General features: G+C 41.7%; 1 protein-coding gene across 4 annotated transcripts in view; it reads left to right on the top strand.

The window, feature by feature from the left end:
- Window positions 1–15,573, top strand: part of EML1 (EMAP like 1) — a 134,337-nt gene that overhangs the window by 101,056 nt on the left and 17,708 nt on the right. For all 4 annotated transcript variants that reach the window (XM_045015259.1, XM_045015262.1, XM_045015261.1 and 1 more), the window contains 2 exons: window positions 2,810–2,909; window positions 14,260–14,414. In XM_045015259.1, coding sequence (XP_044871194.1) covers window positions 2,810–2,909; window positions 14,260–14,414 — 255 coding nt within the window. The remainder of the gene's footprint in view (window positions 1–2,809; window positions 2,910–14,259; window positions 14,415–15,573) is intronic.

Here is a 15,573-nt window from a genome sequence, read left to right as displayed (position 1 = left end):
TGAAGCACAGGCCAGATTTCTGTCTTTTCAGGACTTTTCAGAAAGCATTACACAGAGTTAAATCTCAGGGCTGAGCATAAAGGGGCATAAGAATGTTTAGCATATCTGGCACATTAATACCTTTCAACGCCAGCGTCAGCAATGCCATCTGAACACTTGTTCTCACTTTCAGGTGACATTGTAAATAAGAAGTGGGGTGCATTATCTCCTGTAAATGTAAAGCAACTTGTTTGTCTTAGTGATTGGCTGAACAAGAAGTAGGACTGAATGGACTTTTAGGCTCTAAAGTTTTACTTTTTTGTTTTTGAGCGCAGTTATGTAAAAAAAATTCTACATTTATGATAAAGAGATTGCACTACAGTACTGGTATGAGGTAAATTGAAAAATACTGTTTCTTTTGGTTCTCTTTTTTACAGTGCAGATATTTGTAATAAAAAATAATATAAAGTGAGCACTGTACACTTTGTATTCAGTGTTGTAACTGAAATCAATATATTTGAAAAATAGAAGAACATCTAAAAATATAATGAACTTAAATTGGTATTCTGTTATTAACAGTGTGATTAAAACTGCGATTAATCGTGGCTATTTTTTTTAATCTCACAATTAATAAAAAAATTAATAATTTGACAATCCTACATTAAGTAGTAAATCCTTATACAGACTTCTTCTCTTTGTTGCTGTTACATATATTTAATTGAAAGGGTTTAAAATGACATTTACACTTCTATACTTTACTATACATATTCTCCTCTGATATTCTTTCAGAGATAACTTTTCAATCTCTGGATAGTGGTCATAATATGCAGTGTGTGTCACCTGGATTCTTCAGAGTCTGAGAGAAATGGCAGCACCTCTGTTCTTTTCTGAGTGCTTCAAAGCCTTGTCAGCAGACAAAAGTCTGGGGATCCTTACAGCTAGCAGCATTCCAGTACTTGAGTTAATAGCTGATTGGTTTACTCAGCTGCTGGTGAAACAGAAATCTATAGCCTATATCCAAAGAGTTAGCCAGCCCTCACAGCAGACATTTCTCTTCGTCCTGCTGAGCCCACAGCCAGTCAGCCATAGGGCTGTCTTTAACTTCTATATCTATAACCTTCCCTCCCCCCCAGTTCTGATTGACTAAGCTCTCAAATGATGAGTATGCGTGGGACCTGCAAAACTTACTCCTGGGGGAATTCCTCTGTCCACATAATTTTGTATTTTCCCGCATAAAATACATTCTGCTCAAGAAGTGCTGCTGTTCCACCTTTTGCCCAATGCAGCTGGCTGTTCTGGCATCATAGCGGCCCCTGGTGGGCAAAATGCAGAACTACATCACTTCTGGAACAGAATGTATTTTCTGTGGGGCAAAAAAAATTCTCTGCCCAGTGCTGCAGAATTCTCCCAGGAGTAGAAGTTCATCACAGCACCCTGCCCATGGAGCCAGGTTAGGACAGAGCGAAGCACACAGGGATTCTGGGGGATCATAGACTGGGGTTCAGAATGGCTAGTGGGGGGACAGACTGGGTCATGGACTCAGGAACTAGTGGGGTGACAGAATTGAGCCTGGGGATGGGGGAGAGGGGCTGCAGAGACATATGGAGATAGGAGTGCGGGGACGGGCAGATGTGCCTGATTGAATAGGAGGAGCCTGGGGTCAGCCAGAGTCTGCATGGGGGAGGTTTCCCAACTCCCTAACAATCCCTGCCCAAAAAACCTTCTCGCACCCACAACCAACACCCTCCAGGTTCACTCCTAGGCTCCTTCCCTCTCCCTCAGCTCTTCCATAACCCCTGACTCCCCCAAACCTTGCACTGCTTCAGACAGGTGCACAAAATACTGTTCTGTATTATAATTTAAATGAATTACTCAAAGTTCTGTATTAATATGCCTAGTAAGGAATTCATTTTTCAAATTTTTTTTACCAGACTCTTTATTTTTGGTCTGTATTGTTACAGACATACTTGCTGACACATATTTTGAAATAAATTACCAAAATAATTGAAACTGGCATGATTATATTGTGTTATTTTGACAAATAAAATATGTAGAATTTTGAAGAATTTTCAAATAGTGTGTGCAGAATTTTTAATTTTTTGGAGCAGAATTCCCCCAGGAGTAAAAACTGCTTGCCCTAAATGAAAACATCTTATACAGCTTCACAAGCAGCTGCTGAGCATGCTCAGTAACTGCCATGCCCTACTTCTGGATGTTCCTATGCCCTTTAGCTGAGTTTCTCTGGACCTGTGCACAAAACATAGCATATTCAGAAAAAAAAATCCATGTCTCCTCCCCACTGCTTCCCTCCCTTTCTTTGGGCTAATTTTTTTTTCAAATGCTGCAGTATAAAGCATGTGAGCTATACATGTTCCGGTTGGCTTCTGCTTTTTAAAATCTGTCTCCTTAAGCAAGCCAAGTTGAAGACAATTACTCAAATAATTGTAAATTTATAAACATATTAAAGTTGGAATTCTTAAATATGTGCCTTGACATTTTTTGTTTTCATTTTTAAATGCATTTTTAAGGATAGCCTCCGTTAAGCTGAGAAAGTATTACAGATGCATTTGTTACCTCCAGAACAAATATACCTGGAGCACCTACGCCTCACAGAACTTCCTCATTGTTCTTCAAAGAAATCTCAAGCTTTTCTGACAGTGTTTGCAGAACTTAATTTCTGAAAGCCTATACTAGCTCCTGCTTTTTTTTTTCAGATGAATAAAAAGAAAATATTACAGTATTAATATTAGGACTAAATTGAATTAAATATATACAGCTAAAAGGAATGGACTGTGTGTTGCTGTAAATGTACTAATTCTCTACCATACAGAAACAAGAGAAGCCAAAGTTTGTCCTGTGTGTGACCTTTTCTGAAAATGGTGATACAATTACAGGAGACTCAAGTGGAAACATCTTAGTTTGGGGAAAAGGTAAGACAAGACAGATTATAATAGTGCATTGTATACTATATTGAAATAGAACAACTGTTTATTTTCCTTCGAGTGGTTTGTGCATGTATACATTCCACTGTAAGTGTATCTGTGCCCAGTGCATTTGAGTAAGATAATTTTCACAGCAGTACCACTAGGCAGCACATGCGATCCTGCCCTCCTTGTGGTTAGAGCCAAGGGCATAAAAGGGGTGTGATTGCTGCCTCCTTCTCAGTTCCTTCTTATGGCAAGAACTGGAGCTCTCCATCACTCTTGAGCCTCGGTTAGCCAGCTTAGAAAGACAATTTCTCTCTTTGTATATAGACTCATAGACTTTAAGGTCAGAAGGGACCATTATGATCATCTAGTCTGACCTCCTGCACAATGCAGGCTACAGAATCTCACCCACCCACTCCTGTATCAAACCTGTGTCTGAGCCATTGAAGTCCTCAAATCATGGTTTAAAGACTTCAGGGTGCAGAGAATCTTGCAGCAAGTGACCCGTGCCCCACGCTGCAGAGGAAGGCGAAAACCCCCCAGGGTCTCTGCCAATCTGCCCTGGAGGAAAATTCCTTCCCGACCCCAAATATGACGATCAGCTAAATCCTGAGCATGTGGGCAAGACTCACCAGCCAGATACCCAGGAAAGAATTCTCTGTAGTAACTCAGATTCCACCCCATCTAATATCCCATCACAAGCCATTGGGCATATTTACCGCTAATAGTCAAAGACCAATCTCATTATATCATCCCCTTCGTAAGCTTGTCAAGCTTAGTCTTGAAGCCAAATATGTCTTTTGCCCCCACTACTCCCCTTGGAAGGCTGTTCCAGAACTTTACTCCTCTGATGGTTAGAAACCTTTGTCTAATTTCAAGCCTAAACTTCCTGATGGCCAGTTTATATTAATTTGTTCTTGTGTTCACATTGGTACTGAGCTTAAATAATTCCTCTCCCTCCCTGGTATTTATTCCTCTGATATATTTGTAGAGAGCAATCATATCTCCCCTCAGCCTTCTTTTGGTTAGGCTAAATTAGCCAAGCTCTTTGAGTCTCCTTTCATAAGACAGGTTTTCCATTCCTTGGATCCTCCTAGTAGCCCTTCTCTGTACCTATTCCAGTTTGAATTCATCCTTCTTAAACATGGGAAACCAGAACTGCACACAGTATTCCAGATGAGGTCTCACCAGTGCCTTGTATAACAGTACTAACACCTCCTTAGCTCTATTACCTCGCCTGATGCATTCCAAGACCGAGGGCCATATCATGCCATATCACGTTAGCCATATCACGGCCATATCACATTGGCGGCTCATAGTCATCCTGTGATCAACCAATACTCCGAGGTCGTTCTCCTCCTCTGTTACTTCCAACTGATGTGTCCCCAGCTTATAACAATAATTCTTGTTATTAATCCCTAAATGCATGACTTTGCACTTTTCACTATTAAATTTCATCCTATTACTATTACTCCAGTTTATGAGGTCATCCAGATCTTCCTGTATGATATCCCGGTCCTTTTCTGTATTGGCAATACCTCCCAGCTTTGTGTCATCCGCAAACTTTATTAGCACATTCCCACTTTTTGTGCCATGGTCAGTAATAAAAAGATTAAATAAGATTGGTCCCAAAACCGATTCCTGAGGAACTCCATTAATAATCTCCCTCCAGCCTGACAGTTCACCTTTCAGTATGACTTGTTGTCGTCTCCCCTTTAACCAGTTCCTTATCCACCTTTCAATTTTCATATTGATCCCCATCTTTTCCAATTTAGCTAATAATTCCCCATGTGGAACCATATTGAATGCCTTACTGAAATTGAGGTAAATTAGATCCACTGTGTTTCCTTTGTCTAAAAAATCTGTTACCTTCTCAAAGAAGGAGATCAGGTTGGTTTGGCACGATCTACCTTTTGTAAAACCATGTTGTAATTTGTCCCAATTACCGTTGACCTCAATCTCCTTGAAGAATCAAGACATTAGGAATGGCAATATACAAAAACCTGTAGGAGAACACTTCAACCTCCCTGGCCACACAATAGCAGATCTTAAGGTGGCCATCCTACAGCAAAAAAACTTTAGGACCAGACTTCAAAGAGAAACTGCTGAGCTCCAGTTCATCTGCAAATTTGACACCATCAGCTCAGGACTAAACAAAGACTGTGAATGGCTTGCCAATTACAGAACCAGTTTCTCCTCCCTTGGTTTTCACACCTCAACTGCTAGAACAGGGCCTCATCCACCCTGATTGATCTAACCTCGTTATCTCTAGCTTGCTTCTTGCTTGCTTATATATACCTGCCCCAGGAAATTTCCACCACGTGCATCCGAAGAAGTGGGTATTCACCCACGAAAGCTCATGCTGCAAAATGTCTGTTAGTCTATAAGGTGCCACAGGATTCTTTGCTGCTTCTACAGAACCAGACTAACACGGCTACCCCTCTGATACTCAATCTCCTTAACTACTTTCTCCTTCAAAATGTTTTCCAAGATCTTGCATACTACAGATGTCAAACTAACAGGCCTGTAGTTGCCCAGATCACTTTTTTTCCCTTTCTTAAAGATAGGAACTATGTTAGCAATTCTCCAGTCAGTTTACAGATTCATTAAAAATTCTTGCTAATGGGCTTGCAATTTCATGTGCCAGTTCTTTTAATATTCTTGGATGAAGATTATCTGGGGCCCCCAATTTAGTCCCATTAAGCTCTTCGAGTTTGGCATCTACCTCGCATGTGGTAATATCTACCTCCATATCCTCATTCCCATTTGTCATCCTACCATTATCCCTAAGCTCCTCATTAGCCTCATTAAAGACTCAGGCAAAGTATTTGTTTAGATATTTGCGCCATGCCTAGATTATCCTTAACCTCCACTCCATCCTCAGTGTTCAGCGGTCCCACTTCTTCTTTCTTTGTTTTCTTCTTATTTATATGGCTATAGAACCTTTTACTAGTGGTTTTAATTCCCTTTGCAAGGTCCAACTCTACATGGCTTTTGGCCTTTCTCACTTTATCCTTACATGCTCTGACCTCAATAAGACAGCTTTCCTTGCTGATCACTCCCATCTTCCACTACTTTTAGGCTTTCTGCTTTTTCTTAATTACCTCTCTGAGATGCTTGCTCATTCAGCTTGGTCTACAACTCCTGCCTATGAATTTTTTCCCCTTTCTTGGGATGCAGGCTTCTGATAGTTTCTGCAACTTTGACTTGAAGTAATTCCAGACCTCCTCCGCCTTTAGATCCCCAAGTTCTTCAGTCCAATCCACTTCCCTAACTAATTTCCTTAATTTTTTTAAGTTAGCCCTTTTGAAATAAAAAACCCTAGTCCCAGATCTATTTTTGTTTATCCTTCCATTTAGTTTAAACTGAATTAGCTCTTGATCGCTCGAACCAAGGTTGTCCCCTACAACCATTTCTTCTAGGAGGTCCTCACTACTCACCAAAACCAAATCTAGAATGGCATCCCCTCTTGTTAGTTCTTCAACTACTTAGTGAAGGAATCCATCAGCTATTGTATCCAGGAAAATCTGAGCCCTATTATTATTACTAGCACTTGTCCTCCAGTCTATATCTGGGAAGTTTAAGTCTCCCATGATCACACAATTCCTATTAGTATTTACTTCATTAAAAACATTTAAAAGGTCTCTAGCCATATCCAAATCAAATCCCGGTGGTCTATAGCACACCCCAAGCACTATCTCAGGGGAGGCTCTAGTAGCTTTCTTCCCCAATGTGATTTTTGCCCAGACAGACTCTTTCTTATCCATTCCATCACTTCTTCTTTCTTTACAGTCTACCTCATCATTGATATACAATGCTACTCCACCACCTTTGCCTTTATTTCTGTCTTTCCTAAACAGCACATACCCTTCAATACCTGTACTCCAGTCATGACTACTATTCCACCATGTTTCTGTTATCCCTATAATATCCGGTTTCACTTCTTGCACCAGTAACTCTGGTTCCTCCATTTTGTTACCTAGGCTCCTCACATTGGTATACAAACATCTTAATTCTTGTTGTTTGGCTTCACTCACATTCTTTACCCAATTAGGCCCAGACATTCTACCACCAGTATCATCTATTAGACTGGTATCTACACTACCCTTCCTCCTTATGTCCATTCTCCTACCCACGGCTGTATCCTTTCTTTCTTTATTTTCTTCCCTCTCAATGTTAAAATCCAGTGTGGAGATTACCTGGACATCTCCTAACCATCTCCCCCCAATTCCTAGTTTAAAGCTCTCTTAATCAGTTGTGCTAGCCTCCATCCTAGAAGTCTATTTCCCTCCATACTCAGGTGAAGTCCGTCCCGAGAGAACAGTTCTCTGTCCATGAATGCCTCCCAGTGGCCATACATCACAAAGTCCTCCTTATAGCACCACTGCCTGAGCCATCTGTTGATCATCATAATCTTGTCACACCTTTGTTGCCCTTTTCTAAGAACAGGCAGAATCCCACTGAAGATCACCTGAGCCTCGATTTCCTTAAGCATCTTCCCCAGCCTGGGATAGTCTCCCATGATACGTTCCAGCGAGAATCTAGCCGTATCATTCATTCCCACATGAAGGACAATCAGTGGATTCTTTCCTGCTCCCGATAGGATCCTCTTCAGCCTCAGGTCCACATCCCGTATCTTAGCACTCGGCAGACAGCACACCCTTCAGTTGTCTGGATCAGCTCTGGTTACAGGCCTGTATATTCTTCTCAGTAAGGAGTTTCCTATCATGTAGACCTGCCTTTTCCTGGTGATGGTACAATTCTCCGGTCTATCCCCTGTTCCCTCTGGCTTCAAGTCCTCTCGATTCCTATTCACTCTTGCAATCCTCTGCAGCCCATCTCGTATCCTCCTGGGGTTCGTGTTTGGTGTTATCACCATTGACTCTTCCCCTCTTCTTATAGGACTAGCTGCTCTTCTCTTCTTCCTTGCCCTCTCACCTTCAGCGACCACCTGCTGTGCCCTGTCTTCATTTTCCAACTCCGCAAACCTGTTCCTGAGCTCTGTTTCTCCTTCACAAGTGGTCTTTTCCTCTGCCTGGTTCTCTTAGTCACATGCTTCCACCGTCCACTTTCCTCACCTAGCAGTCTCCCCTCAGAGTTCTTTGGTCCTGCTTCCATCTGCAAGTCTGTGCTTTTCCGTTCAGACTCCTCATGTCTTTGCTCCATCATCCGCTCATACCCCCTTCTAAGCTCCACCAGAGTTTCCACCTGCATCTCCAATCCTTGGATCTTTTCTTCCATCAGCTCTATCAGGCAGCACTTCATGCAGACGAAACTCTTGTCAGGTACCCCCTCTAGGATCATGTACATGCTGCAGCTTCCACATCCAGTCATCTTCATTGTGTCTTCCACTGCTTGGGTCACTACCATTGCTGCCTCTGTATCTGTCATAGCCTTCTCACCTAAATCCTGTAAATCTGGGAAACACAAACCAAACCAAAACACCACCACCCACACCAAAACAAACCCCCAACAAGCACCAAAACACTGCTAAAACAGGGCACACTCCCTTCACTAGCCTGTCTGATCCTCTGCCTGCCTCTCTTAGTCTTCCCCCAAACTCCCCCTGCAAACTCCCACTCAAACTCCCCTGTTTACAGCTCTGTTTGCTGGCTCCTGTGCCGCTGCTGTAGTTATAATTCATTTACTATGGTTATAGTTTAGTAGGCAATTAGCTGACAGTGATTTTAGGGATTTTTGCCATGCAGAAATACCCTGGATTTAAACAGTGTGCCACGTGCAGGGCTGTTATCCCTATCACTGATAAACATAAAAGCTGCCTAATTTGTTAGTGTGGAAGAAAACAATCCTCACTCTGCATTTGTTAGCAACAAGTCAGAGACAGTTTATTACGAGCAATTGCAAGGGACTGTGGTCAGACAGGGGGTCCCCTGACCTTAAGCAGATCTTCCCCCTACAAGCAGTATAACACATACATCCCGTTACATACATCAACGGCTAACGGTTATCCTTTGTTTATACAAATTCCCTCCAGATGCTACCTTATCTCAAGGTTTCTGCTTAAGTCAGCATTCCATCCTTATCAACTGAAAGCAAGGTGAGAACAGCATCTCCTACAACTCTCTCGTTGTTGGGGTTAGGGTCTCCTTTCGCCCAATCCTTAAATGGTCTAAAGACATCTACCTCCAGATCCTCCTTTTTCTCTTACTTTTCTGCTTCCTCATTAGGGAATTTCTCCTCCGCATGTCTTGCCTAATCAGTTCCCTGTTCTCCATGAGATTTCTGTCTGAAGGTTCATCTCCTCTACAAGGTGATGTGTCCCTCTTCAGAGCCTGACCCTGACCACAAGAAAGTAGAGAGGTCCTCCACAAGGAGTGCCCTTCTGGTTGCCACAGCTCCAAAGCTTAGATCTTCCTGTGTTGCAGCTTCATCAAAGCTTTCAAAACTTTCTGAGGCTGATAGGCCACACTCCTAATCTCACAAAAAGTCCTGTGGTGCAACATGTGGGCACAAGCACCAACACATTAGTGCCATCTGAGATGGCATTATTGACTGTAGCAGGGCCATTGGGACTGGTGCCATCTCTGTTACCAGAGAGATCTTCAACCCTGGCACTGTTGGATCTGGTACCAGCTCCCCCGGCTGGAAACTTACTTCTGTTGTTGGTGCCATCAATGCCACAAGCCTTTCGTGTGGCAAGAGATTTACTGTGCTTCTCTTTACTGTATTTACCTCTGCTGCATCAGCCAACTCTGACTGCAGCTGCTTCAGCCCTGTCTGCTCCTCCCTTAGTTCCATCAGCTCTTCCGGCACCTGCCACTACAGCTTCTGCATCTTCAGTCCAGTACACATCAGCACTGTCGACATCACCTCATCTTTCACCATTCTGTTCACCTTGTCTGCCTCCTCTGGCACTGTTGGATACTTCTTCAATGTCAGTATTTTGGGGGAACATCATGTATTTCCAGGGGGTGTTGGAGGTCTGGGCATAGGACTGACTCCTCCATTCACTGAGGAGAATTATATTTTCTGCTTGTTGGACTCTGACCATGATAGACCTTTTATCTCTAAGGTCTTTCAGATCTCCATGCAGGTCTTATTCTAGGGATACGCAGCCCAGGGATCAAGATCACTACACTTACAAAGATGCTCCAGTATGGTGCCCTCCACCATGAGCACTACAAAAACGTGGGTCTTGTGGACTTCTCCAAGGCTCTCTGGACCTCCACCAACTACACAATCCAGGAGGAGTCACCTTCTCTAGCTCCTGTAGCTACTTGTGAAGCTCCATGAAACCACAAGGTCACCCCTTAACAGAATCCACAGACCAAAAGGTATCAACGGAGGAACCTCTGAATATTCCTCCTTGCCTTTCTTCCTTTTCTCCAGAGGAGGCTATCACACTGGAGTCAACTTTACCTCCACCTGAAGACTTCAAGGTCTTTCAAGACCTCATAAGGAGAGTAGCTGCTGCTTTAGGAGTGCACGCAGAACTTGTGCAAAACAACCTGCACAAACTGTTAAATATCCTGCAGACTCCAATCCCTCCCAGGGATAAGGAATACTATTGCAGATTCCCTCAACAGGAACTTGATAGACCATCACAAGTGGTCAATACACAAGGACATTCTGTATCAGATTATCCATCAGTGGCATTATCTGATAATAGACATCTTTGTGACCAGCCTGAACAAGTGCAGGACATTCTGCTCCAGAGCAGTCACAGTCCAGGTTCTTTGACAGACTCCTTCCTTTTCTATTGGTCAGGTCTTCTACTGTACATATTTCCTCCTGTCTCGGTCACCCCGGGGGTGAACTGGAAGCTAGAAAGAGACAAACTGACTTTAATCCTTAGAGCTCCAGACTGACCAAGACACTAGTGGTACACTGTCCTATATCAAGGACCTTCTGTCTAAGGAATCAAGGCAACTTTCTGCACTCCAACCTACAGTCACTTTACCTCATTTGTGTGAATGATCTCTGGTTGAGCAAGGAGGAGAGAGTTGGCTCCCAAAATGTCCAAGCCATTTTGGTGTGCAGCAGAATGGACACAACCAGAGCAGCAAAATGAAAAAGGTTCTCAGCCTGAGTTGAGTACCACCAATTGTCACCAAGTAGGGTGGAAATTAGGCATATTTTAGACTACCTGCTGCAGTTGAAATTATGTGGTCTCTCTGTCAGCTCTATAAGGATATATTTAGCCTCCATCTCCACAATACATTCACCAGTAGAAGGGCTTTCTATTTTTTTGCATCCCTTGTTGTCTGAATTTTTAAAAGGCCTCATTCATATGTACCCTCCCATTTTGATCCTGTATTCTTTTGGGACCTGAATTTTGACTTGTCCTGTTTAATGATTTCCCCCTTCAAGTCCTTAGCACCAACTTTGTTATCATTCTTACTAATAAAGACAGTGTTTCTAGGAGCAATTAGGTCTGCAAGAAGGGTATCAGAGCTCTGGGCATTACTAGTTTATGCCTCATATAATATCCACATTCCATCTCTGTTAAACCTTTCATCTTCAAGGATTTTTTCCAAAACTGAGGTCTAGCAAAGCTGAAGAAAGGCTTCATACTTTGGATGTACAGAGGACTCTATCCCTTTATGTGGACTGCACAAAGTCTTATAGGTTGTCTCCTAGACACTTTGTAACCTTCACTGAAAGGATTATGGGCATCCAGTTACAGATCAGTGCATATTTCTCTGGATTTCTGACTGTATCAAGCTCTGCTATAATCTAGCAAAGGTTGCTCCTCCTCTGAGAATAACAGCCCATTCAACTAGGCCTCACTTCACTTTGTCAGCCTTTCTGGGTAACATCCTGATAACAGATGTCTGCAAGGCAGCAACGTGATTGTCAGTACATACCTTTTCTAGACACTATGCTATCACTCAAGCTTCCTGGAATTATGCCAGTTTCAGCAAGTCAGCGCTGAAGTCTCTCTTCAAATAATCTGAAGTTACACCCCTATAAGGAACTGCTGGGGAGTCACCTATAGTAGAATGTATATGTACACAATCACTCAAAGGAGAAAAAACAGTTACTTATCTGTACAGTAACTGTTGTTCTTCGAGATGTTTTGTGCACATATGCATTCCACAGCCCTCCCATCATTCCTGCTACTTTGGGCATTAGTTAGATGGTGGGTGTGAAGGAATGTAGAGGAAGGCAGCATTTACACCTCTTTTATGCCTTTGACTTTGAGCATCAGGGGAGCAGGGGCATGTGCCCCACCTAGTGTTACTGCTGGCAAAAATCTCTGACTCGAGTGCATTGGGCACACATACACCTATGGTGCCCAACACATCTCAAAGAACAATAGTTATTGTACAGGTAAGTAACAGTTTTTAAAAATGTTGCTGTGAATTTTTAGGCAAAAATTACTACATTTTTAACAAGGATAAACTTGGCTTCTCTGGGGGCCTCTGCCAAAGTCTAATCAAATAAAATTTGATTTTCTGTTCCCAGGTTTTAGCAGCTGTATGTTTGGCAGTTGTAGCACCAAACTGAAATGTAATGTGCTCTCTGTATTCAAGTGTTAAATTGCAGAACCCAAGATGAAAATAAAAACAAACTGCTATGCAGAGTGTTATGGATATTACTGACAAATAGGAGAAGTGGCAGAAAAAGTTTTTATTTAATCAAAATAAGTACAAGCTACAGTATGAACACTATAGGTCTAGTTTCCTTATGGTGATCACATGTACTACTGAAGTTATGGCTGTGTATTGATAGGAGAGCAGGTCCCTTAAAAATTAACAAAAACCCCTTGACAGACTATTTGAGGTGTCACAATAGTAATAGGCCTGAAAAGGTTCCAGTGCTTTTATAAAAGAACAATTAGAACAACTAAAAATGACAATATGCTGTTGCTCTATTTGCACTATTTATTAATCTGAATCTACAGTTTTAATTAAAGAAACACCACCTCCCTCAATTTCATTCTCTAATAAAATGTGAGAGGTAAACAGAGTGGTTCAGATTTTTAAGAAAACAATTGTGGATAGCTTCATGGTCCCTCACTAATTCTCTGTTTTTGTGATTTCTAGAAAGAAAAACCTCTGTCTTAGGCTTCAGGCAGCAGCATTTGCATGAAGACAAACAGCTACAATACCCTAAGGGTATTTACTGTTGGGGGGACAATGGGGTTAGGAGAAACCCCCAACAGCGTCTGCCAGCAAAGGGAGATGGGATATGGGTCATAGGCACCTCTGTTCCATCTCCCAAGAGACTGAAAATCAACTATGTAGGGCAGAGGAGGAAGGGTTGGTGAAATCCTCAGGCAAGGCAATATGAACTGAAACCCCAATGATCTACTCTTGTAGAGCTTTGCCCACCTGAGTGCTGTTGGTCAGCCCATCTCTGCTTCTACTTCTGCTCCTCACAGGCACTTTGTACTGCTGTTGGGGAAGACAGAGGAAATAGTATTGTAGCTCAGCTCCTTTCTCTCTCTTCTCTTTCCTCAGATCTCCACCAGTCATACCTCAAAGCAAGAGATTTGACACCCATCCACTCCAAATGGAGTTAGACGGTCTGGGCTAGGAACTACACAGCTGTTTCCTCTCCCTTCCTCCCCGCTATCCTTTTGTGCAATTGGAAAGGGAGCAGGGGTAAACAGGTGGGCGGGCAGCAGCCAGTGGCTCTGCATGGGGAGCGCAGTGCTCAGGAGGTCAGTTTGAGTTCATGCTAGTTGGCCCACTAGTTTCTCCTATGGCCGGCAGCACTCTTCTTCCCCCCACAGACAATTTTAAATCTTTTTTGGGTGGTGGGAGAAGGTGGTAGTAGCAGGGGGAATATTTGCCCTTGCAAAGACTGCCTCACCTGGCTAATTCTTTTGGGAACAGGCACAGGTGTTTTTTCCTTCCCCATCTCTGTGCTGCAGATTTTCTGATTTTTGCTGCTGTTTGAAGGCAAATATTGCCTCTACCTACTTGTAATATCCTAAGTGGAAGGCTTTTCCCCTCCTAAAAACAGAAAACAGAGAAGAATGTTATGATCCAAACAAATTCAATTTATCTGCAGTTAAAATAAACATGATTAAAAAGCAAACAAACAATATCAGTTTCTTAACTTATATTGGCCCCTCACTTTTTTAAGATGTAAGGATTGCTTAAAAAAAGTTACCCATGGTTGACTGGAAAATGCAAGTTTAAATAATGGAATTGTTAATATTTTTTCCTTGTCGTTCACAATCATTGCGATTCTCAATTGCAAGTAAAACTTGTAAGTCAACGTAGTTGGGTATATGCCACTTAAGAGATTTACTCTTCGAGCTATGACACATATAACGATTGACTATAACTCCAGACTTGAGGTTGCTGTGAAAAATAAAGTAAAAATTATCCAATGAAATAAATATTTCAGTAATAACCTCTTTTCTCCTTATGTCTAGGTACAAATAGAATAAGCTATGCACTTCAAGGAGCCCATGAGGGTGGCATTTTTGCACTTTGTATGCTGCGAGATGGTACACTGGTATCAGGAGGTGGAAAAGACAGAAAACTAATATCTTGGAATGGGAATTATCAAAAACTTCACAAGACTGAGGTGATATTACTGATCTTTACATTTTACTTATTACTTTAAGTGGAAAATTAAAAAGAACTTTCTTATGAACTCTGCTCCCTAAATCAGTACTCTTGTTTAGGACTCCTCATTCTGTGGCAGTCCCAGTCAAATCAATAAATAGAATCTGATTCTTATCACTAAAATGATACATTAACTGATTTGTTAAACAATCTTTTTTAATTTAATACATCCATTAGTTGGTAGGAAAGCTCCTAATTAAATTTTGCTTATATAAATTCTGCCCTTTGTCAAATTATTAATAGTGACAGGCATTTTTAAATTTCAGGTTATTACAGCGCTTGGGAATAGTAAATACTAAACTACTTTCACACTTTTTATTTTCCAAAACCATGATGGTGATGATGATGGTTTTCATCAATTTCCATGCTTGGTCTTAGTCCAGCGGTGAATTTTAACATTTTTTTACTAAAATTTCTTGAGCTGTTATGTAGGAATTTGCAAATTCAAACTTTATACGGGAATAGTCCCAGTGAGTGCATTTGTTACATCTGAAAAAGCAAACAGAGTTATGTGACCATTTAGACATTGTGTAAAGAGCATGATCAGAGGTGGGTAAACGGTACTAGATATTGTAGAGGCATTGCACATGCATTGGCAACTTGGGTAGTGTGTCAGTTTTCTAAATCAAGTAAGAACACCTGCTGTTGGGCTTTCCCTGACTTTAACCACTGAAAATGTTCAGACTTCCTGCTCAATTATTCTCAGCCCCCTGTCCCCCCAATAATGTTTTTTTTTATAATGTCTTATTATTAAATCACTTATTTGATTCAGATTTTCCACATTGTTGAGCTCTACGCACCAGATTGCACCGGAGTCTTCTAGGAAGCAGAAAGTTGGGTGCAATTAAAACAGTGTACACTTGCAGAAGCGATAGATGCTGTACTTATGCAAAACCTGTCAGTACCTCCAAGAGCAGCTTAGTGATTTTGAATTTCTTTAAAAAAGAAAAGGATTTTGTATACAAAAAGACTTGATCCAATATTAATGTTTCGCAGTTTATAAAATGTGGCTGAATTAACTGCTATAGGAAACATAACATTTTCATTTGCTGACTTACTTGGTTTTAGTTGCGCAGATTTTATGTCCCATTAGTGTAGATGCCTGTTTGTGTAGTATT

The sequence above is a fragment of the Mauremys mutica genome, chromosome 4 (assembly GCF_020497125.1).
Source record: "Mauremys mutica isolate MM-2020 ecotype Southern chromosome 4, ASM2049712v1, whole genome shotgun sequence".
NCBI lineage: Eukaryota > Metazoa > Chordata > Testudines > Geoemydidae > Mauremys > Mauremys mutica.
This window is presented reverse-complemented; position numbering and strand designations above follow the sequence as displayed.